Here is a 27,040-nt window from a genome sequence, read left to right as displayed (position 1 = left end):
TCTGATTGCATCACTGTGATAAACTGTTTCGGGTAGGATGCATCAGTAACTTGAGGAAGATAAATGCTCATTACAGAGGCAAGCACTGGGTTTTCTGTATCAGTTAATATGTTTTCTGATCCTGCCCTGCTGGCTTTATTTTTATTTTGGGGTGTGCAGGGGAGCTGTATCCCTTTGTGACAGAAGAGGCAATGTTTACTCTGCACGCAGAGTCCAAAACACAGAAAAATTGTTTTCTAGCCAGGCTGTTAACTGATCCCACAGCAGCAAGCTCCCTTTGATCCTCCCGACTGGAATGATCTTTCGGGAAAACTTTCCAGGGCCTCTCTGAGGTTTGCTCATGGTAATGCAAGGCAGGTTTTCATCTTTGCAGTGACAGCTTAGCAGAAAAGAGCCTTGGCTGTGCCAGGCCTGGCAGCTCTGATCCTGGTGCTACTCAAAAGATCCTGGGGATTCATGTCTGGTTTGCAGCTTACATCTGTCCAGGTCTGAAACTCGCTGATGACTTTTCCTGTGGTTGCCCCTTGAGGATGGAAGCTCTTTTCCCTCATTAGTGGCTTTAATAAAATATATATGGCTGTTCACCCAGCGGATACCAAAGAGCAGCACTTGTTCTCCACGTGGCAGATTTGAGTTGTTCATGCCCAAGCCCACAGGTTCTGTGCTTTTTTTGCATAATGCCCTTTACACCCTCCTTGCCCCTTTTCCTTCATGCCTGGCTGGTGTTCCAGCCCATGTCTGTGCCCACTCCCAGATCTGCCTTCCCATGGTCACTGGGACTGAGATGGCAGGTCCATTTAATTTTCCATTTTCCCATTTTCTGTGAAGTCAATAAGCAATACCTTGTAATTTGCCCTTAGTTTCAGGTTTGGGCAACATGATAATTATGCCCAAAGCACATCATAACTGCAGTGTGCTGCCTTCTGACCCTTGCCAGAGCACTGGTCATGAGACAGGGAGGATTTTTGTAAGAAAAGCTGATAAATCATTAATTCCTGTGCAAGATGCATCACAAGTTATTACCTCTTTCTCAAACATGTAACTGCAAGCTGTAAAATCAATGCCTGTCTGTGGCAGGCAGGAGGAAAGTCCCTTTCAGTTAACATGTATATACATGCTCTTCTGCATCTGTCTTTGTGCATCAGTTGAATTGCCAACTTAATTGCAATTTTTTCTGCTTGACCTTGGAGACTTTACTTGCTTGATCCTCATATGCTGGAAATGTGCTCCAAGGCAGAGGAGAATGGGAAGGGAGAGAGTTCTCTTGAACGTGGCAGAAATTTGAATTTCTTCGTCCTGCCTCTCATATGATTGTCACCTTTCTGGCATTTTGCTACAGTCTCTGCTATGGAAACAGATTTTGGAGGGAAACTCAACCTTCATCTCTGAATGCCAAAAGAGGAGCCCGGACTTGCACGGTTTCCCAGACTTGTTCCTTCCTCTGGGCTCTGACCTTGCCCCTTGTCCTGGCAATGCTTGGCAAACCTGATTAACTGCAAAGAGTGTTTCTGCAACTGGATCTTCAGCCCACAGTCCGTGTTTTTGCCAACTCAATCAAAACAAAGATGGGCTGAGATTAGCACCTTGCACTCTTCCCAGCATTCTGGGAACTTAGACGTTAGTTGTATTTTTGATCATAATTATTAGAGGGGCTTTCTTATAGACCTGGGCTAATTGTGTGCACGTGATCTTGGAGCTGTGCTGAATCTCAGTGAGCAAAGGGCATCTGTAGCTGTTTCTTTGGCTGCCAAGCTGAAGACTGCAAAGACTGGCACAGCCCCTTCTGTTGGCTTTTTTTGCAACTTTAAGTGCTAATATGTTAAAAATCATAGAATAACTTCTAGCACTTCCCTGTAGTGTCTTTCCTTCCACCTTGGTATATCCTGGTTCATAATCCTGAGCTTTCATCAAAGCAGAGGCTATCTACAGTTTTCTTTTTCAGTGTAGATGGTAACTACTGTGTATATATATGTGTGTGTGTGTGTATATCCTTTATATATAAGTACATATCAGTAGAAATGTAAGTTTCCTCTACACAGATGCCATGTTGATCATATCAGTATTGACTTGGCTTGACAATTGCGTGCCAAAAGGATGCTGAACAGGTAAACCTAAACAGAGGGGCAGCTCTGTTGTCTGGAGGCTGTTCACCTGGGATAGGCTGAGCCTGGAAGTCCCCTGAAACATTGAGAGCAAAATTAAGGCAGCAGAGAAAGCAAGATATGTAATTATGTGTTGATTACTTTATTTCAAAAACTTCTGTCTCTGTTTTATCCTTTTAGAGTATTTTGGCATGAGACACGTGTTCTGGTTACTGAAGGGCACAGAATTACAAGGGGAAGGAATCAGTGGCCAGTTCTGGTCGTTGTGGACAGTAAACAGGGTCTGCATGGCTGGAGAGACCCAGGATGAAGCCTTTCCACCTTGGGAAGTCCAAGTGTGCAGTGGTGGGTTTCATGCATTCCGCTGTCCCTCAGCCTGTCTCTGCCCCCTTCTCTGACTCCAAAGCTGCCTGCTCTTGGAAGAGAAATCAGTGGAGGTTTGGCTGCTGTGCATCCCTCTGCTGCCTTCAGGGTTCTGTTTGTTCCAAATGCCTCTCGTGCCTGTACTGTCCCTAGTTAATGTATCTCTTTTGCCAGGAGCTCTGGCTTTTGCTTTAGCGTGATTTGCACAGCTTAAGCCCTTTCCCTAGCCACCCTTTCTCTTCATTTCCCATTTGTGCAGGCTGTCTGCTCGAGCGGCTACTGTCAGCACACAGTGGAAAAACACCGATCCTTTAGAAACCCACTACAGCGCATCAGCAGGAATTCCTGACCTGCTCCTGGGCTGCCTCTTTGTCAGAAGAGCTCAGCCATGTCTTTGTTTGCTCGCTAGCGAGTCAGAGATGCTGCAGGTTTGTTTGGAGCTTTTCTCATCTGATTTGCTCAGGAACCAGGACAGTTGCCCATTGTTTTTCACTTGCGTTTTTATCGTGTGTTTTTAAGTGCCGCGAGGCGCAATATCTTCGTGCCGACAAGAATAAGTTAATGCATATCTCTTAGCCAACAGCCTGGGGACTGCACATTTCTGATTGAGGCTGCAAAAAGGGGAAGAGAAAGGAGCTGAATTTCCCCCAGCAATGCAAAAACCCAAAACTCAGCCCATTTGTTTGAGCTGTGGTCCCGAAGGGGGGATTTGGATCTGGCACATCACTGCTGCAGACAAAGGATACTTGATTTTTGTAAATTGGTGCCACAATCATTTAAATCTGGAAGGAATACAGCATGCAGACAGTCTGGTGGTGACTGGGGGTGAAGGGCATGTGACCTAAGAGGTGGTGTTCCTCTCTGATTTGAGTAACAAAGAACCAGCCTGTGCCTGTGTACGCCAGCAGGATAAATATCCTAATTTCACCAGTGGTCCATGTCAGTGCAGCTGCATGAAAACTGAGCTGTCACTGGAGACAAAACTTTGTCTGTCCTTTGTTGTTGTGTTGTGAGAGCCGGAGCAATGAGATGAGGGTGAAGATCAGCAGCCCTGCCTGGGCACCCTTCTGGCTGCAAAGGCAGACGCAAGGATGAGGGCACCGATTCCTGCACATGCAGAAGAGCAAATGCCCTTGATCACTAAAAACTGGGGAGGCAGGGGGGGAAAAAAAGCCATGTTTTCTTGTATCAGCCCCCTGCGGAGGCAAAGAAAAGGCTGCCATACGTTAATGGGCCACTTTCATAAATGTGGGAGCCTCATGCATGCAGAGTGGCTCAGCCTGTCTGAGCTGATGCAGCTGTCAACCTGTTTGTCTAGAAAATGCTTCTCTGAAAGGTATGATTATTCTAGACTGTTGAGCAAGTTCTTCTGTGTGAATGCATTTAAACAACTCCAGTGGTACATGTGGAAGGACTGAAAACGAAGAGGGAGGGGGCAACATTTTCAACAGGCCCGGGAGGGCAGAAGAAGAGGTTGTACTGCTTGTGCAAGGACACCAGTATTGTCTTCTGTCAGGTCTCTCATCATCCTGTGCCACATGTCCTGTGCGGGTGTGCTCTCTTTGGGGAGATGACTGCTGGGGCAGTGAGGATGGGAGCAGTGTGAGCTGTGGGGGTAGATGCATTCCTGCCTGTGCAGGGCCATGCCCTGTGTTGGCTGTGCTTAGATACCCACAAGACATCCTGTAATGATGCTTCTTAAAAGCCTGGCTTTGGCCCTGGTGAAGGCATCCTTCCCCACCTGCCTTGGGGTGTGCAGAGCACCCCAGGGCAGTGCTGAGGTCTGGCTCTGTCGTCAGGTGGGGAGGAAATGGGCAGCAGGCTCTGGGGAGACCCTTTGTTTGCTCGTGTTATTAGCAAGGAGCGAAGAAGTAATGATTTATTGATGCTTCTGTGATTCTCCTACACCGGGCTATGAAGGAAGAAATTCAGTTTCCTGGCTGATATTCATGGCTCTAATTGAACAGTAACTTGTTCCTGCAGGGCTGGTCACCTGCAGGGTGTGCTGACAGTGCCCTTGGTTCTCTGATCCAGTGCCCCCTAGCCAGACTGGCCTGTGATCGTCAAGGGTCACCGCTCTGCTCTCCCCCTGCCCCTTGCTGCAGCCAGGAAGGTTGTGGGAGGCTGCTTATAGAGCCTAGTGTTTCTCTGCTGCAGCATTTTGTTTGATTAAATCAGAAATATCTGATAGAGGGGGTGGCAGCCACTCCCTTCTGGAGTGAGATGCCAGTAGGAATGTGGATCAATACTTCACCAAATACCCCTCGATCTTCATGGTACGTTGGGCAGAAGGTGGTGCCCTGTTGGAGCCTCTTGGCCACAGCCTGGGCGCTGTCACCCCACGCTGACCAAGGAGACCCCTGCGCTCACCCCAAAAGGGCCAGTACCTTCCCCTGCCATCAGTGCCCTGTCCCTGCCCCCTTCTCCGCCTTTCCAGAGCCGCTGGTGTGGCTGTGCCTGGTGAGCTGGTAGCTGGTGAAGGACACAGTTAACAGCTCTCGTGCTGCGGTGGTTGCTCGGGGCTCTGCCAGCCCCCACCCGTGCAGCTCCAGTAAATCCCGCTGAATTCCTGGGCTTTGCTTTGTACGTCTCCTTTGACAGCACACTGTACAGCAATGCCCTCTTCTTGCATTCCTGTGCTTCCATGTGAGCCTTAGCTTAGTCTGCTATGAGCAGGGTTTTTTCATCTCTGTATCCCAGAGCATGGGATGGGGCAGGATTGCAGCACAGGGCTGTGTGGGGCTTCTAAGGACCCAGCTCCTGCTGGGTCCCAGGGAGGAGGAGATCATAGGTGAGACCTTGGCAAACCTGACTTTGGCTCCCATGCAACCTGTGCTTCTTTCAACTGTAACGTGCGTATTCATCCATCCTCCTCAAACAAAGCAGTGTCATTTTGGCTAACCCGGGGAGTGTGTGGATTCCTTTGAACCACATGACCTATGCAGGATTCTGTTTTCTATTTTTTAAGTTTATGACTACAGTTCAGGGGATCCCCAATGCTGGGTGTCCTACAAACCTAGAATGCAAGGCAGCCCTTGTGCTGACAACCCTGCTGCCCCCCCAGCTCAGCTGAGAAAGGGAGGAGATGATTTATGAGCAGCATCAACAATGTCATAAAGTGCAAGTGGCAAGTTAATGCTGCTTTTTTATTCCAGCCCTTTGACAGGGCCCTGTTAATGGAGGGTTGGGGAGCAGAAACAAAGGAAAGAGAATGGCAGCTAAAAGCCAGTTGTCACAACACTGTTGCATTAGTGTGAAGATGTCGTGTTTTATCAGAAAGGAAGCACCCTCTCCATAACAAATGGCACTGCACAGCAAGGAGCAGCTCTATAGAAGCACCTCTCCTATGAAGACAGGCTGAAAGAGTGGGGAGAGAAAGCTTTGGGGAGACCTCATTGCTTCCAGTAAAGGGACCTTATGAAAAGATGGAGAATGACTCTTTGCACAGGCAGGTAGTGATGGGAGGGAACAGTTTTAAACTAGAAGAGGAGATATTTAGATTAGATGTTAGAGAGACGTTCTCTACTTGGAGAGCTATGAGGCACTGGAACAGGTTGCCCAGAGAAGTTGTAGATGCCCCATCCCTGGAAGTGTTCAAGGCCAGGTGCAACTGGGGCTCTGGGCAGCCTGGTCTAGTGGGTGACATTCCTACTCATGATGGGAGTTGGAACTAGACGATTTTTAAGGTCCCTTCTAACCCAAACCATTCTTCGTGGATTCCTGTGGGCTGTGGATGGTGCTGATGTGCCCTCCAGAGGAGGGCAGAGATGCTGAGCTGTTCAGCGGGATTTAGTGCTCTTAGTGCAGTCTTTCCTGGGATGATCAGACTGAGAAAGGATTGAAACCCATGTGTGTGAAAGGCTGGCAGGATGGAGAGGGTGAAAGAAGGAAGCACAAAGGGCTGCAACTTGTGGAGGGGCTGGTTTTGGAGAGGATGGTGGTGAATGTGGAGGGACTACAAATAGGGGAACAGGGAGTGCACCAGGGCCAGTGTTTGGAGACTGTAAGAGGAATTGTGTTGAATTTTGGGGTGGGAGCTCCTGTGGGACTGCAGGAGCGTGAGCGAGCTGTGCAAAGGGTGGGGGACTGTGGTGCTCGGAGCAGCACTGGCATTCCCCTGGGGACAGCAGCCTTGGAGGCTTCTGCACTGCTCCCACTCCCCCTTCCTAGAGAGAACATGCAGCTTGCTGTAATTTTCTCTTCTCAGAAAACGAGGTGAATTCTCTGAAATAACTTGCCGTTCCTTCCAACCCTCCTTGGAATGTTTTCAAATGTGCTTTGCTCTGTTTCCTTACTTAGTTCTGTAGTTGTGGTGAAATGCTCCCTAGGCCATATGGGGCTGCTTGGAGGCTTCATCCTAAAGTTGAGTTCTGAGTGTTGGTTTTGTCCTTGACCCAATACTTTAACAAATTTGGTTTTATTTTTTGAGTTTTCCCCAGTTGCTTTCTTTCCTATCTCTTTTTCTTGGGAAAACAAACCAACAAAAAAGAAAAAACCTTCCTAAATATTTCAAAGCTGAGTATTGCAAAGGAGGCCTCTCATCCATACCCTGTTTTCTCCCCCACAGTCTGCGGTAGCTGCTAATTCACATTTGGTTAAGCAATTAATCAGGATATAAATAATACATACCATGTTTTCAGAAAACTGCATGCCAGTGCTATGGAGGCAGGCACTTTCAGCCCTGGCGGGGAGGGCTTGCCTTCTGTGCTCTGCAGCCCCCTAAGGCCAATTAAGGTGCATCCTTGATGAGATTCCAGCCGTTCCTTGGCTGGATTAATAGTTGCTCTGATGCAGGGAGGGGGGCCAAAGCACGTGAAGATAAAGGGGGGTTTAGTGTTCAAACAGCTGCAGTGAGCACTGGTGCCCAAACATTCCCCTCCTCCCCTTGTGTGTGGGCTGGAGCTGGACCAGCAGGACCGAAGGGACAGTGCAGGCACCAGTGGCAGCTTGTGGGAGACCTGTGAGTCTGCTGCATCCAGGGCAAAGACTCCATAGCGTGTCCTTTGCCTTCTGCCTTAGTCCTGTAAAGGTCTTTTCTCCTGAAGGCATGTCAGCTGCTGATAAACGAAGCCTTGAAGAGTGTCAAAAGTGTAGAAACCTGCCTTATCTTCCCGTTCCCCTTCACTACAGCTCTCCCAGCATCTTGTGTGAGCCCAGGGAATGGTGTCTTTGGTATTTCTTGTTTCAAGGATGGTGTTTATTTAAATGCAGTAAGGAGCACTAAAGTGGCTGGCAGGAGGAATAAATGTTTCTGTGACAGTTTGGGAGGAGATTTGAAAAAGGCACTTCAAGTTACAAAACAAGTATAAAAGCCATTAAGAAAAAAGTGAGCAAAAAAACCAAATCCAGAGTCAACAGACTCTGGAGGCCACCAGATTTCAGCTCTGTCTGTCGCATTCACAGCTGCGTATTTGCTCCATAGCAGGGCAGTAAGAACTGGAATAATTGAGTTTGGGATAAACTGGGCTTTGCAGTGGGATTTCAGAAGCTCTCTGCGGCATGCTTGAATATCCAAGGCTGCTGAATGGTCCTTAAGCTCTGCCCCTGGTGTTCCTATAGGGTAATTTGGTGCTTGTAACAGTGACATTCTTTTCCAAATGTAAACTCTGGGAGTTTACCTTACTGTGGTCTCTCCTGCTGTAAACTCTGGTGCAACAGAACCTGAGCTGAAGCGGCGCAATAACGTGTGGAATGTTGTTTCTCAGGTGCTGGAGCAAGATGTGGTTCTCCAGTCTATTGACCGTGCCATCGAGGCTGTGCACAATGCCGCCATGAAAAATGGGGGAAAATACAACCTGGAGCAGAGGGATGTCCTCCAGTAAGTACGACGGGCACCTGGGAGAGCTGGTGGATGGAGGGTGGTCAGTGTGTGATGCTTATGTGATTCTATCCTTGGGGGTCAAGCTGGACATCATTGATTTGAGCCCCTGTGCTGCAAAGTGACTGCTCCACTCTGAGCTTCCCAGCTGGCAACTGCTCCTGCTCCTCTTGACAACCGTGTCCAGCAAAGCAGAACTTTAGCCTTGCCCCTCTCTCCCTGTGAATGCCAAGAAGAGGAAACTCTCAGCTGCATTGTAGGCTTGGAGGAGAAATCCAAAACCTTTCTGGCTGCATTTTCTCTGCTCTACCAGCCAGAAATTGTAGGGGTTGTTGGCATGTGGCAGAAGGTCCTTAATATGTTCTCAAATAATTGCTTGTGGGAGGATTTTTGTTTTTCTATGACACCTCACACTCTGTGCTGAGGCACGCTGGTTTAATCTCAGTTGAACAGTGTTTCTAAAGTGCATGCAATTTCTGAAGCTTGCGATGCAATATGTGACTCTCCCCCGAGGAAGAGGCATTTTTTCTCCAGCGAACTGATGAATAAATTATGGGCTCTTGCAAAGCCTCTTCCTTCCTCCCCCAGAAGTGCTTCCTTAGTTGTTAATGAAACTGGAGTTGGTGTTCAGAGTAATGTAGCCCATTCTGGAATATATAACCCAAATGCAATAAATCAGTTAAAAATACAATTCAAATGTTGCAGGATGGTCGCTCCCTTGAGCTTTGCTCTTCCTGATGTCATCATTCTGTTTCAGAAAACTGATCCATCACCGGAAGGAGACTGTGTCCCGCAAAAGCCACTCTCCCACCCCGCAGGGGACGGTTATGACACAGTCCTCCAGCGACCACCATCTGGATGTGGCACGGCAGCCCAACGGGGTGTGCCGGACAGGGTACGAGCGACACCACAGTCTTCCAAACACCGAGTTCGAGGAGGAGGATGAAGGTCTCTACCAGGTAACAGCGGCTGGACACTTTCTGGGCTCCTCCTTTGGTGGTGCGACATCGCTTGTCCTGTTAATAAAATGCCTTTGCAGCTTCAGTCACAAGTCAAGCGTTTGTGCTGCTTGCCTGCGAGTACAGCAGTGTAAAGTGGTGGTGTCTCTATGTAAGAAATCTGGAACGGTCCCTGTGCCATTTACATTTGTGATGCTTTTTTTTGAATCCTTGAGGGTCTGTGGTTTTATAGTAACATGTAAGATCCACTCTATATTGGGTGACTGTCTCTTGGCAACTTTTTAAAAGGATTGCAGGCTCCCTGGAGAATACTTTGAAAAGCAGTTTTGACGTGAGCAGCAGAACTCCCTCCAAGTACTGAGCTCTGCTTCGTTTTCCCCTTATGTCTGCACAACAAGATCATTGGTCCTTAAGCATTTTATCTGGTGTGGCTGCCTATTTATACTACCCAAAACAAAAAAAAAAAAGAACAAAACCCCAAAGATCCTGCTTTGTCTGAACATTGCTTGTCACGATGAATTAAAGATAAATTGCAGGAAATATGATTTAGAGCAGATTTTTTTTTTTATCTTGGTGACACAGAGTTCCAAGGTTACTGTGAGGCGCCAGCGAGGCTTCAAAGTAGCAGCCCAGGATGGATGTAGCAGTTGTTGGGGATGAAGGATGTGGCCAATTTCACTGTGTAGGTGTAGCTGGATGTTAGGGCTAAAGGCGCCAAGCAAGGATGAGCACGGAGGTATTTTTTTTCTCCTACAGATGAACATGTGCATTGTAGTTTTTCTTCATGTCTCTGGGCTGAGTGTTTGGAGGCAGTGTGTTTATAAGGTACTGATATGCTGTCACTCCAAGCAGATGAGGCTTGTTTTACACTTGAAGAACTGTGAGTCTGTGGAGATGAGAGGTAGCTCTGGCTCACACAGAACATATCAATCCCTACAAACCCCATTTTGCTCCTTGGTATCTTTTTTGTTCCTGGGCAGGCAAACCAGCTCTATTCCCAAGCCTGTACATTAAGGGCTGAGTGAATGGAGCACCTTACATCCCATTCTCCATGCTGATTCCCTGTCTTTATTTGTCTGTGGTTTGGTTGCTTGTCAGAAAAGGAGGAAGACAAATTCCTTGGCTGACAAAGAACTGTTTCTGCCTGGGTGGCACTGAGGATGCAGTCGAAGGGCTTCCAGCTTAGCCCTCTGCTGAAAGGGCTCCTTGAGATTTTAACAGCTCAGCTAACGGATTTCCTGTGTGCTTTGAATATACAAAGTGGAGGAAGCAGCATTGCTTTCTTCCACTGGTTATGCAGCAGCCTAAGAGGAGACCTACTGCAATCCAAACTTTGTAACTAACTCTGGAGAAGCAGAGGTCTGGCATGTGCTTTTCACTGCTTGGATTTTCAGGCGTGTTCAATGTTTGCATCTGAAAACTTAAGCAAAATTTGAGGTGCAAATTTCTTCTCAGTGGCTTTGCTCTCAGGGCTTGAACTGGCTGAAGTACTTGGTGATGGCAGTGGTGCTGAGTTTCTCTTCAGCTCCTTCAGTTAGCATAAGGTGGGAGGCTGGGGCAGTTTCATACCAGCTGTCAAGGGAGGAGGTTGGGCTCTCAGAGTATTTTAGTCAGTCTGCTGTGTTTGTGCATGCTCAGTGGGTTTGTGATGCTCATCTCAGAAACCTTTGCTGCAGACCAGTGTGTCTGGCTTGGCAGAGTTTGCCTGGAGGAGGTGGTGGGTGGGAGATTGTTCATTTGGTTTATTGTTTTGTTATTTTGTTTAAAGGTTCCTACTGTAATAGCATTGTTCCCAGGAGTTGAAGGAGTGAGTGGTGGTGTTCTCTGCCTGCCTCACTGGGAAGGGAATGGGAGTGTTATGGTTGAGTCAGCTCTTGTCTTGAGCAGTGCAGGGAACAGAACCTCTGCTATCAGTCCCTGCAAAACAGAAAGGGGGAGGAAGCAAATGTGCAGATTTGGGGAAGTTCACGGCCCCCTTGTAGAGGCCTAGGGAAAGGGAGTATACAACACAAGTATAGTTGCTTCCCTCTGGACATTTGGTAAGGTCCCTCATCTTCTCCCCTCTGAACAGGTGGGATCTGAACTGCAGGGACTCCTGCATGGTCACCTTCCACACAGCAGCTGCACAAATGTTTTCTCCCCTTACCTTGGGAGGGTTGGTGTTGTACATCCTCCTCTTGGCCCCAGGCAGTGGCTGGGATGTGGGGTGAAGGCTGGGGATGGCCATCAGTTATACCTCATGACTCCTGACCCTGTGGCACCTCCCAGCCTGGGCAGGCATTGAGGAAATTCATGTGATGCTTCATGTTCCCATCGCAGCCGCTTGGACTGTGGTGTGTGGCCATCTAAATGAGGCTGGCAGGGCTGAGCTAGTGTTAGCTGTACATCTATTAATTTAAGCATTAGTCTGTAATAACTGTGTTAAACTTGTGTGGTACATTTGGAAGAGCCAGTGAGGCCATGGAAGTACTCCAGAATGACCCAACCCTAGCTATCTCCAAAAAATGTTATGCGTCTGCTCTAAGCTCCGAGCCTGCCTGGCTGTTAAATCCCGTGCCATGTCAAGCAGTTCTGACTCGTGCTGTCAGCTCCATCCCTCTGCAGAGAGGGCTCTGCTTTTAGCACAGCTGAGCCTTCTGGATTTGGGACCAGCCTGCCAACCATGCGATGCAGAGACCCCTCCTGATCTGCTTGGCCTCTCTCAGCTGTGCAGTCTCTTTTTGGACTGACACGGATCATTTTTGAAGCTGTATGCAAGTATCATGTAGCATTGCACCCAGAGAACAATGTGGGGTGGATTGACAAGAGCAGAGAGCTCAGGCTGGGAGTCTGCAGCAGTGTCTCATGCTAATCCACCAGCTGAAGGCCCTCATAAAGAAGCGACTTCAGTGACATAGTAAAAGATTGGATGTATTTGGTGTTGGGTGGGAGAAAGGGACTGAGAGATGCTTTTTAAAAAGTCTTTGTGCAAACTGCTGCATCTTCACTTGTCTGATAGGGTCCAGTCATGGGCTGTGAGAACCTCACCTGTATTGTCAGATTTTGGCATCGAGTCTTGAACATTTGAGGTGGCTCCTGAAGTGTCTTATTTTCGCTCCCATTTCAGAGGAGGTTTCTGCCCTTCCTGAATCTAGGGGGGAAAAGTACATTTTTCATTCTCCTTGTACTGAGCTATGTAAGATAGACACTTCAGGACCCTGTCTCAGATTTTCACTGTGGGGTGGCAGAGCTCTGTGCCCTGTGTGGAGTTACAGGCCTGTTCAGTAATGACAAGGAACGGAAAAACTTCTCATCCAGAGCTAAACAAACCTTGAAAATTCACCCTTGTGATGGACTAAATTTTGCTACAGATTCCAACGGGCTTCAGCCTGGGTTACCTGAGACATTGAGGCATCATCTCCTTTCCCTTCCTGTGCTGCCCTGGGTGGTTTTGCTGCAGACAGTGATTGCAATATCCCATAAAAACAGGGACATGTTTCAGGCAGCAGGCTCTGAATCACACAAGTCCTAAGAGGTCCCAAACTGAGTCTCCTGGCCCTGAGCTGTTGGGCTGTGAGGACTGGAGTATTGATGCAGTGTACTCCCACCTGTCTTGGCTGCTGTGTTCAGTGACGTCCTACTGATCAGAGTTTAACCCTGAGGCTGCATCTCAGCAGAGTAATTCCGGGTGAAAGTGATGTCGCTGATCGTGGTGTTTAGGTCTGACAGGAAAAGATGAGTGTAGGAATCTGCATCTGGGGCTTGTGCACTGCTGGCTTGGTGTTCCTAGAAGAAGAGACTTACAGGAGAAACCCCAGATGGAGAGAATTAATGCAACTCCCTGGCAAAAGCTTTTCCCAGCAGGTCTTGCTATAGGTAGTGTAGTATTGCACAGAGAGTCTAGCCCTGTTTTCTCCCTGCATGAACAGAAGTAGCTCTGAAAGCATGGAAAAGGCATTTACATGTCTCCAGTCCTTGGCTTTGTCTTTCTGCAGGGGTATTTGTAGCTGATGTAATGGAGCTCTCCAGAAGAGTGTGTAAATATGCACTCTGTTTGCAGCCTCTGTGGAGCTATTGAGAGTAATGTGGAGACACAGCGAGTGTGTGGGATTGCATTTGGAATAAAGGAGGAGTAAATGCTTGACAGGTCTACACGATGTATGTGCCGTGTGTCGCTGAACACAGCAATTAAACAAGGGCTGCTTTGCCTGTCACGGGGAGGGGATGAAGCCAGCTTGAGTCCTGCTTTGTTCTTCTAGGAAGCTGCCTATTAATATTTGTCCTCCTGAGAAAACTTCCCTGAATGATGAGAGAGATGTAAGGACAAATGTACACACGCACACGTGAAGGAAGGTTTCATAACAGAGAATGTCTTTATCATCAACCTCCTTTGATTGCTCTGAAATGTTTCCTTACAGATCCCACCACAGGCCCGGCGTGCTGCTCCTGTCACCCCCCCACCTCCGGAGAAGCGCAAGAACGCACAGATTGCTGCTCCCATTAAAAGTAAGGACAAACAGCTTTCCAGATCTCAGGCACAAAACAAACACTGGGTGACGTAACAGCCAGGATGCCTGGATGCTTTTGCTTTGTGCTTAGAAGAGCATCCTAATCTATGTTTTAAATTCCTATAGGATTTATATCCTTATAAATATATCTCTGTCTGTAGCATATGTATAGCCTAGATTCCTGTAGGTTTTAATGTAATGGTCCTGAGCTGGTGGTCCGTGGTTCTTCAGGCCTTCTTTGATCTGGGAGAGTCTGGGCAGCCTGATGCTTGTGGATAGGTGCCAGGTACAGCATTCTCCTGCTCCTCTGGTGACTGTGGCCCTGGGAATTGTGGTGCTCTCCAAGGAGCAAACTTTCTGCCTGCTCATGTGGCTGGTCTGGCCAGTGCACAACCTCAGTGATTCAAGATCCTTTTTCTCCTGCAGACTCCATGGCCATCTCCCAGCAAGGCAGAGGGAGTGTTCCCTTGCAGTGCAGAGGTGCTCACCAGGGTTGCTCACTGGCTTTTAGTGCAGTCTCAAGTTTTGCTTTTAACTCCCAATCTGTCTGACACTTTCTCTGTACAGTGGTGGGATTTCCATAAAATCAGTGGCTGGTGCCTGTAGGGAGCAGTAATAATAGCAGGGGCACAGCTGCCTGTGTGCTGCCAACAGGCAGAGGAGGAGCTAGTGAGGAGCACTTCATATCAGGACCATGGGGCAGGAATTTCTCTATCTTCAGTGTGGTTGGGCTTGCAGAGGCAGTGGTCATCCTGCAGAGTTGCTGCCAGCTTGCCCAAGTGCTCTCCTGTGCTGTGATGGTGATGCCATTAGTGACACACAGCCCATCTGAAGCCCACTCATGTCCCCTTGTGTGGAGCAGGGCAGAACTATTGACTTGCAGGTAGTTAATTGAGACCTGGGACTGGCATCAGCTTCCTTAATGGTACTTAATGGTATTGAGCCATTTTTCACTGTGGTAGTGGGAGTTTGCAAAGGTCAGTTTCCTTCAACTCATTGTCTTGATTTAATGAAGCACGGTGGGAGCTGTGATTCATGAATGGTCCTCGAGGAGGAGGAGGATCAAGAGGGATGCTGAACCCCTGAGGGAGTGAAGGGCACAGTTTTCCTGCCTAGGCAGTGCTTGCCTTAGGGTGGAGCAGTGGATGGAGTGTGGAGGGCTCCCCGAATTGATGGAGCAGGAAGGGTTGGAGTTGCCTGCAGAGGTGCAGCAAAGGCATTTAATGTCTGTCCCATTGCTCCTTCCTTTGGTGTGGTGGGGAGTAATTGCCTTCCCTGGGAGTTGGGCTCCCCATGGGGTGCAGCTCCTTCTCTTCCAGCACTAGCACCAGCTGCTCTTGTGAAGCTCCAGATAGCCCACTGTTTGCCCAAGTAACTTTTCATAGTCAGTGAAGGACCCAGATATGTTTCTGCCCACTAGAAACTAACAGATAAGACTTACCAAAACTGTATATTAGAGCAGGTTAAAAGAAAGAAAAATCTTGCTTGTAGTGGATTTTTTCCCTTGGAAGGTGGGACTCCCACTGCTAGAGCTAGTCAAAACTGGAGGTGGGGGGACAAATACAGTAGAGCAAGTAACGTGAAGGCTTGTGAAAGCAGTGGGTGCTAGCAGGGCTGCAGGGCTCGTGATCAAATGTTGGAGAGTGCTGAAAGGGAGAGACTAGAAGTGTTGTCAGTCAAGTGTTTCCTTCACCATCAGTGCTGTACAAGAGGGAGGTGCAGGCTGGTGTGTGAAGCCTTTGGTGTCTTGCAATTCTGAGGCACCGTCATTCAGAAGTGAGGGTTTAGTTCCTGAATGCAGAAAAAGGCCCTTGCTAAGCCAGGGGGGAAAAGGCTTTTCTGTCCCTTAGTCCTGTCCCTCCCTCCCTCCCTTCCCCTTCGTAAAACACTAAGCCCTTTGAAGGGTATTCATCTCAATAGAGTTGCTTTCCCTCTTCTAAAGAGGTGATTGTATGGGAATGCTCCAGAGAGAACTGGTACAATTTTGCTTTGAGATAAGTGAGGCAGGAAGAGGAGTTAAACTGCTCTGGTCGCATGCACAATGAGCCTTTTAATGGACTGTGCTGTAGCAATTTGTTTTTTTCTCTCTTCCTTTGATGCTGTTGCTAAGGCATGTTTAATTGTTCCCTTTCAGATGCTGTTGAAATTATTCCTGGGTCAGCTTCTAGTGCCTCCTCTATAAGCACGACATCCCTGGATACCTTGTACACTGCTTCTTCTGTGTCAGAGACCATTCTCCCAACGGCCACCTCCAGTCCTGCCAACACTCCACCCCCTGTCCCGAGCCGGAGCGTCCACACCACAATCACGCGCAACTTGGACACCGGCCCTGTGTCCCATTCCCGTTACGGGACTTCCCCAAAGGATGGGGCCAGCAAGTCTCCCCAGTCCAAGCGCACTGCCCCGGCCCCGCCGGCTGACGGGGGGACCCAGAGGTCCCACGCTGTGGATGGGGAGAAGACTTCTCAGGGGAAGAAAGCTGCTCCGGCCCCGCCGGCGAGCCTGGACGCCTTCAGCAACCTCTGCCTGGAGGACAAGAAGGCGGCTGCGGTGGAGCCGATGCCACCAGAGCCCAGTGGCCTGGTAGCCTCCGTGCCCAAGACGATAGGTGCCGAACTGATCGAGCTGGTGCGCAGGAACACCCACCTCAGCTACGAGCTGTCCCGCGTCGCCATCGGCATCATCATCGGCCACATCCAGACCTCCATCCCCGCCACCAGCAGCATCATGGAGCAGATTCTCATCTCCGTGGTGGAGAGTAAGGTAATGCCTCTGAGGCTGGGCTGGGGACTGCTGCAAACCACCTCCTGGCATTGAGGGTGAGGTGTTGTGAGCTCAGTGAGCTCCTGATGTTTGGGATGAAAAATGCAGTGAGATCCTAAAGGAAAGGTGCTAGAGGGAGATAATTGTCTAGCCAAAGGAACCAGGGTCCAAGTACTGGTAGAAGTGGAAAACAAGTGAGTTTATTCCCCAGATGAGCTGCAGGTGTATGAAATAACCTTGAGTTTGGAGCTGAGGGTTAGAGGTGGAACCAGCTGAGAGAGTCCCTGGTGCTGGGAAGCACTGGTAGGCTGTGGTGGAAGGACGGGTGTCCTCTGAAATTGCAGTTTGTGGAGAAGGTGATGAGATAGACAGCAGTGAATTGAACCACATGAGCACACCAGTGGGACATGACAACCTTTCAGGTCCCACGGATGGCAAAGGTGGCAAAGCAGCAGTGGGAATGGATGCAGCAGCACTTGTAGCACTGAAAAGCTCTGACAGGAGTTGTTGACCTCTCATTCTGAAAGATCACAGATCTTTACATGGCAGCATAAAATCAGAGAAAGAAATAAATAGTGACTTTTAAAAGAGGTATGTTCCGTTATAACCATGACAAATAGAAGCTGAGGAAGATGGAGCCTGCAACATAAGAGCTTCTGTATAGAAACCTTTTATAAAATAATGAATTGTAGAAACTTCTCCTATGGTGCTGCACGTCCTCTGTGTAGATTCAGCATGCCTATGCATACTATAAATCTGCACAGATTCTTGTCCCTTTGGATGATGGAGCACTCAAAATTTCCATATGTCTGGCCTGGTCTTTCATCACAGCAATGAAAACTGGTTTCCACAGAATGTGAACCTCTCTATTCTGTAACACATGCCTCAGCCCTGCGTTTTTTAAAGACTGCAGAAGAGTAGTTTTTCAGCCACTGAAGAACACTGTCCTGAGCTTGTTCTAAATAAACCTTATGCCAAAATAATCCTGTGTTCCTCCCTCTTCTGCAGCAGTCATTGAAATGGTGAAGTGCACCTGGGCAGCCGCCTGCTTTAGTTGGAGGGATAATAAATTTCAGCTCCCACTTGCTGAATGCAACCCTGAGGAGTAAACGTCATATAAACATCTAAGATTGGAATTCCATTGCTAATGGCAAGATTATAATGAACAGTTCAGAGGTATTTGAATATGGAAAACTAATGACATTCAAATTTTAGATCAAATCATATTCTGGTTGACTGTCTGCACTGAATAGAGGGTCCTGTAAGCAATCATCAAGTCTCTGTGGCCATAACCCAACAGTTAATTACTTCCTACTCCAATTACAATGCCCTGTCAATGTGTGATCTAGATTCAGCAAAAAAATTCAGCTGTTTCAAGCAAATGTTCCGGCTCTGACTTGAGTGCTGAGAAGTTCAGTTTTCTGTTACTTGGACCTTGTCCAAGATTTGAATACTATTTTTATTGTTAATACCTGTACTCGGGATACAATAAGCTTAATTCCACAGAAGTCATTTAGTGCCAGGTTTCTGCAGAGGGGATTTGAAAACCTCAATTTCATGGCCATTGCTGCAGACCAGCCTGAAAAAGATGGTAAGAAATTCTGATGCTGGTGCAGGGACAAATATGGGTCTACTCATATCTGGTACAATATCTGTAACCTAGGACATCTGTGGGACCTTAAAATGACCGGTAGTGTATAGAGACACAGCAGAAGGTCCTGTCCCATCTCATAATACCTTGTCACACCTATCTTGAGCAGTATAGCTTTTAGGAGAGCCCAGATGAGCTTGCAGAGTGCTCAAGTGTAAATGTTGTGGTTGTGCATTTTTCCTCAGTGTCCCACACAGAGGATGTAGCTCTGCTGATATGTGGGGGCCTGGTCCCAGGTGAGGTTGTTCACCTGGTGTAGAAGATCAGCTCTAGCAGTTGGAAGGGCAGTCATGTGTACTTGTAGGGTGGTTGTACTGCCATAGCTTCACCAGTGTAGTTTAAAGATACAAATTATTATCGTTGACTTTGTGTTGTTCATTAAACCAAATCATTCCACATTCTCAAGGGTTTCTGCATAGAATTGTTGCTGAGTCGTCAGTTCTAGGTCAAGGACTTTTTTTCTTTAATTTGTAACTTCTGAAATCCCTCTACTCCCCAGTCCATGCAAATATGTGGGCAATTCTCCTCTTGCATATTTTTCAAGGTTTTTTTTCTTCCACTCCCTAAAACATAGCAAGATATCAGCTTTGATTTAAAGCTTTGGTCTGCTCATACCACACCTGCTTCAACCTTTTGTATCATGTTCTTTAATTAGTTATATCCTTTCTATTCCTATTCCAGTCTTAATTTAAAGTCAGCTCAGTGGTTTACTAAATCAGTTCCAGAATCCATTACCTCACTTCTATCCCCAGTGCCTTCTGAAGGTTGACTGGCAGTGGCACTTCCTTCTTATTTACCTTGCTGATCCTCTAGTGTGGAGTCTGCCCAGGCATGTGTGTTTTAAAGAATAAAAGACTCTTCTGCTGGGACAGCATCCTGCTCCTGCTTTTAGAGAGGTGACTTAAGGCTAAGCTGGGGGAACAGCAGAGACAAGGAGCATGCTGAGGAGCTCACACCTTAGGAAAGATGCTTTAGAGGTGCCATACTTATTTGGGGAAGCCTGATCTGCAGGAGCAAAATTGCTTACTTGGCTTCCCTGTGTCAGCATTTACCCTGGCTTTGGAAATGGCCCCTCTTCTTGTCCCTGAGTGGCACAGTGACTGGGCAAGATGTGCAAAGGGAAATGAAACCTCTTTTCAAAGGCATTGCTGCAGTGACTGTCTAAACTGGAGCTGTCTTTCAAGGCAACTTGTTGAAAATTTGGACAGAACTAAAGATAATATAGATGCTGCCTGGTTTTTGAGCTTCTAGAGAATCACTTGGATTAGTATGTATTGGTGATATGTGATTACCTTTAGCCCTGCTGTCTTATCTCCCATCTCAGAGGAGGGAGTAGCATTGTAGATGTCTTGTCTAGGGAGGTTGATTTTGAGGATTTATTAAACTCAGTGTGTGGCAGCAAAAATTGCCCAATGCACAAGCTGGCTGCACCTTGAGAGGGAGCACTTAGAAATCACTTATCTGCTTCTTATTACATTAGCATTGCTGTGTTGTAGTTGTGACTCAGACCTATCTCTGGTTGCCTTAAATTTAAGCTTGAAAACTGCTGAAAAAGATCTGTGATGCAGTTGGATCTTATAGATCAGCCCAGGCTGCTGAGCAGGGTCAAACCATTCTTGGATGTGTTGGGGATGGAGGAACAAGTCAGGAAGTTGGTGTGGGAGGTGACATGCTTCTGGAGGGGGTTTCCCTTGTAGTGCTGGGCTGTGACCTGCTCTGAGCTGCCCGTCACCAGCCCCTGTTGTCCCCAACAAGCTCTGACAAAGCTCATGGCTGATGTGGCTGAGCCCCTCTCCTTCCCCTGACGCCATGGGGCTGCCTTCCCATTCATTCATTGATTCAGCTTTGCTGAAAGGCAACTTGCTTTTGACAAGACACAAAAGCTGCTCTAGGGCTCAGTGTCTCCCCATGGGAGCTTTGTCCCCTTGCTCACCCGAGAGAAGGGGAAGGTCAGCAGGGTGAGCGCTTTCAAGGCTGAGTCCTTTGGCTGGGCTGTTCGGAGGGCTCCTCCTCAGTGAAATACTGTAACAAAAGGGAATCTGGAGGGTGGGAGGAATACATTAGTGCTTAGGCAAGTCTTTTCTTTGCTGATTTCTGGAGGAGACTTTATGAAGGTCCGTGGCAGGGTCTTCATGCGCAGCCATCTCAGTTGAGCTGTAGTTGGGTCCCAGTCCTCCAGAGCTGCTGGGAATGTCTGTGGAGCAAATGTGCATTGGGCTGCAGGTGCCTGGAACCTGCTATATGGTTTTGGGACTCATATGGAGAGAAAATGGTGGTAGATGTGTGTATCCATGGCACTGGTGATCCATCACACTTGTTGGTGGGGTGATGGAGAGGGAAGAATGGGAGGGGGTGAAGAAGAAATGGGCAGGATGGCAGCTGGGTTTGTATGGCAGGTGTGGTCACCTCTGAGCAGTGTGGGTATGATAAAGTTCCTAAAATGTTTTTGGGCTGCTCAGGAGGAACAAAATCCCTGCACCAGCTTGTTCTGCTGGGCTGGGGGGAAGGAACCATTCGAAGCAGCAAGATAATGCAAAATGGCATTGTTAGAAATACCAAAACCTCCTCCTGCTTATGGGCTCTCCAGCAGATTCCTGGAAACCACCATATGATGATGCTGCAGGTTGTAGTAGCTGCCAAGATGTTTAATGAGCAGAGACCTGACCCTGGTGGTGAGAGGGCAGAGAATGGTGCTGAGACTGCACTGAGACAGTGTGAATGTAGTTACACTGGTTGGGTGGAAGAGCTTGTTAGTAGATTGATCTCATCCAAGTCCATTAGGAGCTTGATGCTGGGGAGAGTTGTCAAGGGCTGCAGATGAAGGATTGGAGAAAGCAGATTAGTGATAAGAGGCTGAATAGAGTGATCATTAAAACAAGTACTCTTTAAAATGATCATCCAAAAAGATGTCCCAGCAGTGTCCCAGAGGTAGGACTGGCCCTGCACTGCTCTGGTGAGAAGGATGCAAGTAAGGTACATAAATGGAGAACCCTCCCAAGCAGCTGGGACACATGAGGACAGGCAGGTGACACTGCAGTGCTGTAGGTCTTCCTAAGGAGAAGGGGGAGATGGCAAGATAAAGTGATTCTCTTAATGTATTTGCTCTTGTGATAAATCACCATTCAGTGGGAGATTCTCTTGTGTTTGTACTCGGCTCCTGAAAGCTGTCATGCTCTCTCACAGCTGGTTACCAGCTTTTCTGCTAGACCACCCACGGCTGCCCAAAAACTTAAGACTGTACAGAGGCTTGTGTTAAACCAGCACAGCCTTTCCTTCATTACCTGACTCACAAAAATTATGTAACAAGCAGCAACAACAAGAAAACTTTTTCATTGTATAACTGAAGCACAGACTGCAAGTCCTAAATAATTCATACCCCAAATACCCCAAAACAAGAGTCTAACAATTCTGTCTCTAAAAAAGCAGGTGAGACACTACTGTTAAACCTGGAGTGGTTTTCCCAGAGAGGGCTGGAGGGTGGGAGGTGATCAGGAAGGGTGCAGCTCCTGCACTTGGCTGTCCATTGTGGATGTGTGACTGTGCAAGTGTCACCACTGCCCCTGCCTGCACAGCCAGCCTGTTGGAAGGAGCTGCACCACGACAGGACTAAATCTTCTCTGGGTTTCCAGGACAAGACACTGTAAAGGCCCTTTCCCGCTGAGTGATCATGACTCGTTGCTGCATGTGGTAAGACAGCTTCATCCAAAAATTGTTAAGAATTTGGTCTCAGTGAGTTTGTTTTCTCTATTGTTTGAATTTCTCAGCTTGGTTCTCTTCCACCTTGCTGATCTCCTGCTGCTTGTTGTCACTGCTACTAGACCCTTGTGTGTATCATTTAAGTTCTTCTATAAATCAATCTTTGCCTCTCCTAATGGTGCCTGGGCTCATCACCAGCTCATGGTGCCTGGGCTCATCACCTGTGACCAGCTCAGTTCCATGTACCGAGCCCCCTTCTTGCCCTGATTTCAGAAAACCGTGTAGTTCATATGATATACTTGGGTCCTCGAGGCTGATCCTAAATCACAGAGCACAGCAGCTCTTGGGGTAGATTAAACACTGCCCAACTACTCCCCTCTCTTTCTTGAAGGAGAGGAAAAGTGAAGGAAAGACAACCAAAGTGTGAGGCCTTCATAGTAAGGTTGTGTATGAGGTAGAAGTGGTGGGGATGCAGTTGTCAGCAATTTTAGAAAGGAGTATGTGCAGTAAGATTTGCTGAGTAGCTTCACACTTCAGAGCTGCGGTGAATGGTGGCCCAGCTCTGCTGTTTGGAAGAAAGCAGAACCAAACCAGCCAACGGTGAATTGGTTCCTGTCCTTGCTGCAGAGGATCCAGACCTAGTATTGAACAGTTGGCATGTGAAGCACCATACAAGTGCTTGCTCTTGAGCCAAGGATTAAAGGCTGGAGGGAGTGGGCAGCAAAGGGAACTTCTCCTTCCTAGAGGCACTTGTGCAGTGTGGTGGTTTGGTGTCCAGGACATGTCTGTTTTACTGGGGGTGCTCAGCTGCTGTGCAGCAGTGGTCCTAACTCATGCCAGATGGGTTTGGCTTTTCCCATTCTCAGGATGATTTTCAGAATCTATGGAGAGTAGAGGCTCCAAAAGTATGAGACCCGAAATAACATGTGTCTTAAACTTGCTGGTTTTGTACTGCCAGCTCCTGACTGAATGAGGTCAGCTACCAGTCCTGAGACAAGATTGGAGAAAACAGGCACCCAAACAACACTGAGCTGTCAGGACCCCACTAACCAGTGGCTTTGCTGTCTCTGCAGAACCTGAGTGCGGGGCTGCCCTCGGGCCAGATCTGCCACGATGAACAGCGGCTGGAGGTGATCTTTGCAGATCTGGCCAGGCACAAGGATGATGCTCAGCAGCGCAGCTGGGCACTCTATGAGGATGAGAATGTCATCTGCTGCTACCTGGAGGAGCTACTTCGCATCCTGGTGAGTAAATTTTTCTCTTTACTGCCAGAGCAGAATAGGCAGCCCTGGTGAAGTTCCTTTTTCTGACCTCCTTCACCCCTATTTTGCCATCAGATCTGCTGTTTCAGGGGGCATAGGTTTCTTGTGCATCCTTTACTGTCAAAGTGAAGCCCTGCTCTCCTGTGTGGGGTCTGCAGCGCTCTTGATATGCCTTCTACTCTCTACTCCACCTTACAGAGCTGTTCTGAAAAGTTACTGAGATATTCTTCATGGTAGCTGTGGTATTTACCCATCACAGGAGAGTATAAACCCTCACCTCCAAAAAAACCCACCTTCTCACAGAAAACCTGGAACTCTCCTACGAGGGTTATTGCACTGCTGGGCGCATTTAAAACATCTTCCATTTAATACACCCTCTGTTCCTGGGAAGTATCTGTGGGGTGGGGCTCATTACATGTGAAGAAAATTCTTTGGCTGCCTTGAAAGTGAGCTTTAAAGCTGTTTCTGTGAGAAAGTACAAAGCATCTCACCATATCTGTGCATACAGGAGAGGTACATCCCCACAGTGAGCAGCAGTGGGAATCCACGTGCAAGCCCATCTGCGTCCGGGGAGCGTGATGATATGGGAGCTGCCCTCAGTGCAGTGACATGATCTGTGTTAGGGGTTTGCTCTGGCAGTTTTGTATTCCTCTCCAGTTCTGACATAAGCAGAACAGGTAAATTTTCTGTAATAAGTGCTGGGGTCTTTGTCACTCAACATACGGCCTGTGCCGCCTCGCCGTGGGCCTGCAGGGCAAGGCAGAGTGGGGGTTTGTGAAACCATTCCTCATAGCTTAGGGGTGGGAGGAGATGTACTTCTCAGGATGGGAACAGTGCTGGAGCTGCCCTGTGTAACTGTACGATGCACTCAATAAGGTGCTGCTCAGGTCATGTTTTAGATGTTTCCAGCCCAAGATGTGCTGTATGACAGAGGCGTGTCTCAAGAATTCACTTTGATGCAGAATCTGAAGGGTGGTGGTTCCTGAGCTCTGCCTTCAGTTTCTTTGTGAGGTGGTTGGGCTGGGGCTGCTAAGATCTGAAAGGAACTGGAATCCCTCAAGGTCCCTGCAGCAGTCACCTTGTGTCTTGATGTGCCACTGGGCTGACCTGTCTATTCCTCCTTCCAGACAGATGCAGACCCAGAAGTTTGCAAGAAAATGTGCAAGAAGAATGAATTTGAATCTGTCCTATCCCTTGTGGCATATTATCAGATGGTAAGGTGGCAGAATGCAGCAGTTCTCTCTTTTTTGAGATTTCCCTGAAGATGCAAAAGAGCAGAGTTGGTATGATGAATGTATATAAGATGTTTCCCTTGGGTAGGACAGTTCTGTGGTCTAGCTGGAGTTGCAGCATATCCCTTTTGAGTGTTGGCTAATGTCACTGCTATGCATGAAAATTGTGTGAAAGAGCAGACTTTGAAGCAGTAGCTAGCACTGCTAAGGGTAAAGCTTGCTGCTTTTACCAGCCCATTGAGGGACAGCATTGGCATCACTGATATATAGAGGAAATATTTCTGAGGATGCCTTGGGAAAGCTGACAGGCTGTGACTGCTTCTCTTTTAATTGATGCACTCCTGTGCATTAGTAAATAACTTTGCTTAGGAAAGTAGGTAGTGAGCAGAAGCCTTGGGAATGAGAAATGAAATCAGTATTCAGAGGAAGAAATGAAAGTTTTGCTTTCAATGCCTATGCAGCATTGCTTTGCCCCTCTCCTTCCTCCTTCCTGGAATGTGCTCTTGAAGGATTCTGTGGGGGTTGGAAACTTGTTCCCATCTTCTCCCTAAGTCCTCAGCTACAGCACATCAAGTCTTGTGGCATTTCACTTTCATCTGGCACTTCTGTGTCAGAGCTCAGCATCAGGGGACTGTAACACATCTGAGAGCAGAGGGAAGGCAGGCGGGGCACAACAGAGCCTGTTGGCTTTCACTGCCTCCTTTTCTCTGACCAAGACTTCAAGGAAGCCTGACCAGGTGGGGACAGTTGGGTCTCCTGTCCTGGCTGCTGTCATGCCCAGTCCCAGGGCTTGGCTCACTTCTGTTCTCTGAACCCCTGGAGTTGTTGGCTGAGTTTGGAGTACGAACGTTACCCCAGCATCAGAGTTCCTCCATGGGAGCTGCAGGTTGAGCGTTGTCTTTGCTGAAATTCCTCGTGTGTCCCAGAACTTTCTGGTTATACCCTCTGCTCCCAGCACAAACCCAACAGCATCACAGTGGAGGAGCTGGTCCTGTCCTGTTCATTGACCATCATGTGCTGATGAGGGTTTACAAATGTTGTGTTGTCAGGAAACCTCAATCAGAGCAGCATTCGCAAAACCCTAGTGTGCTCAGGGAATCCTGGCTCCAGCATATCCAACCTGTTTGCTGGGGATGGGTGTAGGTTTTTGGTGTGTTATCACATTTAGTGGATGAATTGGGGCATCTCAGATCTGAGCTTTGGCTGCCACATGCCCTCTGACCACATGTGCCAAACACCTATAGCCAGCCCAGTTCTGAACAGTATCGTGTGAACTCCTGTGCTGTTGTTAACAGCTTGTAGAGCTTCTGGGTTCACTGTCACCCTGGAAGGGTCTGAGGCTTCCCAACAGCGGGAACTTCTAGGAGTTATGTCTCTGCCTCAGAGTCAGCCCTCACCTGCGACATACATGGTTTGAACTAATGACTTGTTTTTGCAGGAACACAGGGTGCCATTGCGGCTGCTGCTGTTGAAGTGCTTCGGAGCCATGTGCAACTTGGATGCTGCCGTCATCTCAACGCTTGTGAACTCTGTGCTGCCGATGGAGCTGGCCCGGGACATGCAGACCCACACACAGGGTGAGCCAGAGCTGCTGTACCCAGGTCCCTGGAACGTGTCTTTCCGTTAAATGATTTGCAGCAGCACTGATGGCCCCCCATTGCCTGGCTGCTCTACATGCCCAGTGCTCTGGGCAGAATGGTGTCTGATTTTAAAGTTGTTCAGGTTATTACAGCTGTAAATTGAGGATGCACAGGAGGGGATGTTTCAGTCCAATAGTGCGAGGCCCTCCAGCTCTTGAACATCCCATTAATGATCTGTGTCACTTCTTGTAGATGTCTTAAAACGCATTTTGAGCTGTTCCAGTTTTGTTTCATGCTGACAAGAGACACCTGCAGATCTCAAGAAAGGTCTCTGCAGTTTCTTAAAGAGTTTTTCTCAGCACTCTACACCTGATCTTTGTGGTGTTTCTCCCTGGTGAATGAGGTGTGCTAGTTAAAGGAAAGGGCCTTCTCTCCACCACTGGGCCAAGGGAGATGGTGGTGTGGTCCTTGTCCTCTGCAGGATAGTGCCACAACCCTGCTTTTCCCAGCTCTTTGCTTTCCATACCTAGGCTTTGCCTTCAGGTTCCTTCTACTTTGTTCTCCTGCTCCCTTTGTTAGGATGACCTGTCACTGCCATGAAAAATAATGTTCTTCCTTCCCTTTGAGCTCCATTTGCTCTAAAACTTGGTGGTGGTAGAGTGGTCAGATTTTGCTGGCGTCCCTCAGAGCTACTGTCTAGCCCAGCAGCCAGGAGCACAGGAAGAACCTGAGAACAAGTTGAACGTGTAATAATACTCCCCAGCTCCCCAGACATGCCCAATCCTGATCAGTCACAGCTTTGATCCCCATTTTGAAGTCAGCCTGTAGGCCACCAGTGCTGTCAGTGTCATATATTACTTTTTCCTTTAAAGGGATATAAAAAATCCATTGTTTTGTGCTAATTGTGACTGTTCAGTGACCACGTGGATCAAATCAGAAGAGCCTGATGTTTGCAGCCTTGCTGCCCTGGTTGCAGTCTGTAGCCTGTTGGTTTGCTGCAGGTATCATGGAGCTGTGGAGAGGTATAATTGGGTGATAAGACTGTAGGAATTGACTGGTCTGCACAGGCCAGGGACCATCACATCCCTTTCACGTGAGCTAAGTAAATGTCCAAGGTGACCACCTTG

The 27,040-nt window shown here is 48.1% G+C and overlaps 1 protein-coding gene across 1 annotated transcript in view; it reads left to right on the top strand.

The window, feature by feature from the left end:
• Positions 1-27,040, top strand: part of NCKIPSD (NCK interacting protein with SH3 domain) — a 51,294-nt gene that overhangs the window by 13,169 nt on the left and 11,085 nt on the right. The window contains exons 2-8 of the mRNA XM_017832456.1: positions 8,171-8,283; positions 9,041-9,242; positions 13,640-13,727; positions 15,864-16,492; positions 22,913-23,083; positions 24,229-24,315; positions 25,772-25,910. Of these exons, the coding sequence (XP_017687945.1) occupies positions 8,171-8,283; positions 9,041-9,242; positions 13,640-13,727; positions 15,864-16,492; positions 22,913-23,083; positions 24,229-24,315; positions 25,772-25,910 (1,429 nt within the window). The remainder of the gene's footprint in view (positions 1-8,170; positions 8,284-9,040; positions 9,243-13,639; positions 13,728-15,863; positions 16,493-22,912; positions 23,084-24,228; positions 24,316-25,771; positions 25,911-27,040) is intronic.

Source organism: Lepidothrix coronata, unplaced genomic scaffold (genome assembly GCF_001604755.1).
Source record: "Lepidothrix coronata isolate B3197 unplaced genomic scaffold, Lepidothrix_coronata-1.0 Scaffold202, whole genome shotgun sequence".
NCBI lineage: Eukaryota > Metazoa > Chordata > Aves > Passeriformes > Pipridae > Lepidothrix > Lepidothrix coronata.
The sequence above is the reverse complement of the archived record's forward strand: the minus strand, read 5'-3'. Positions and strand labels throughout refer to the sequence as shown.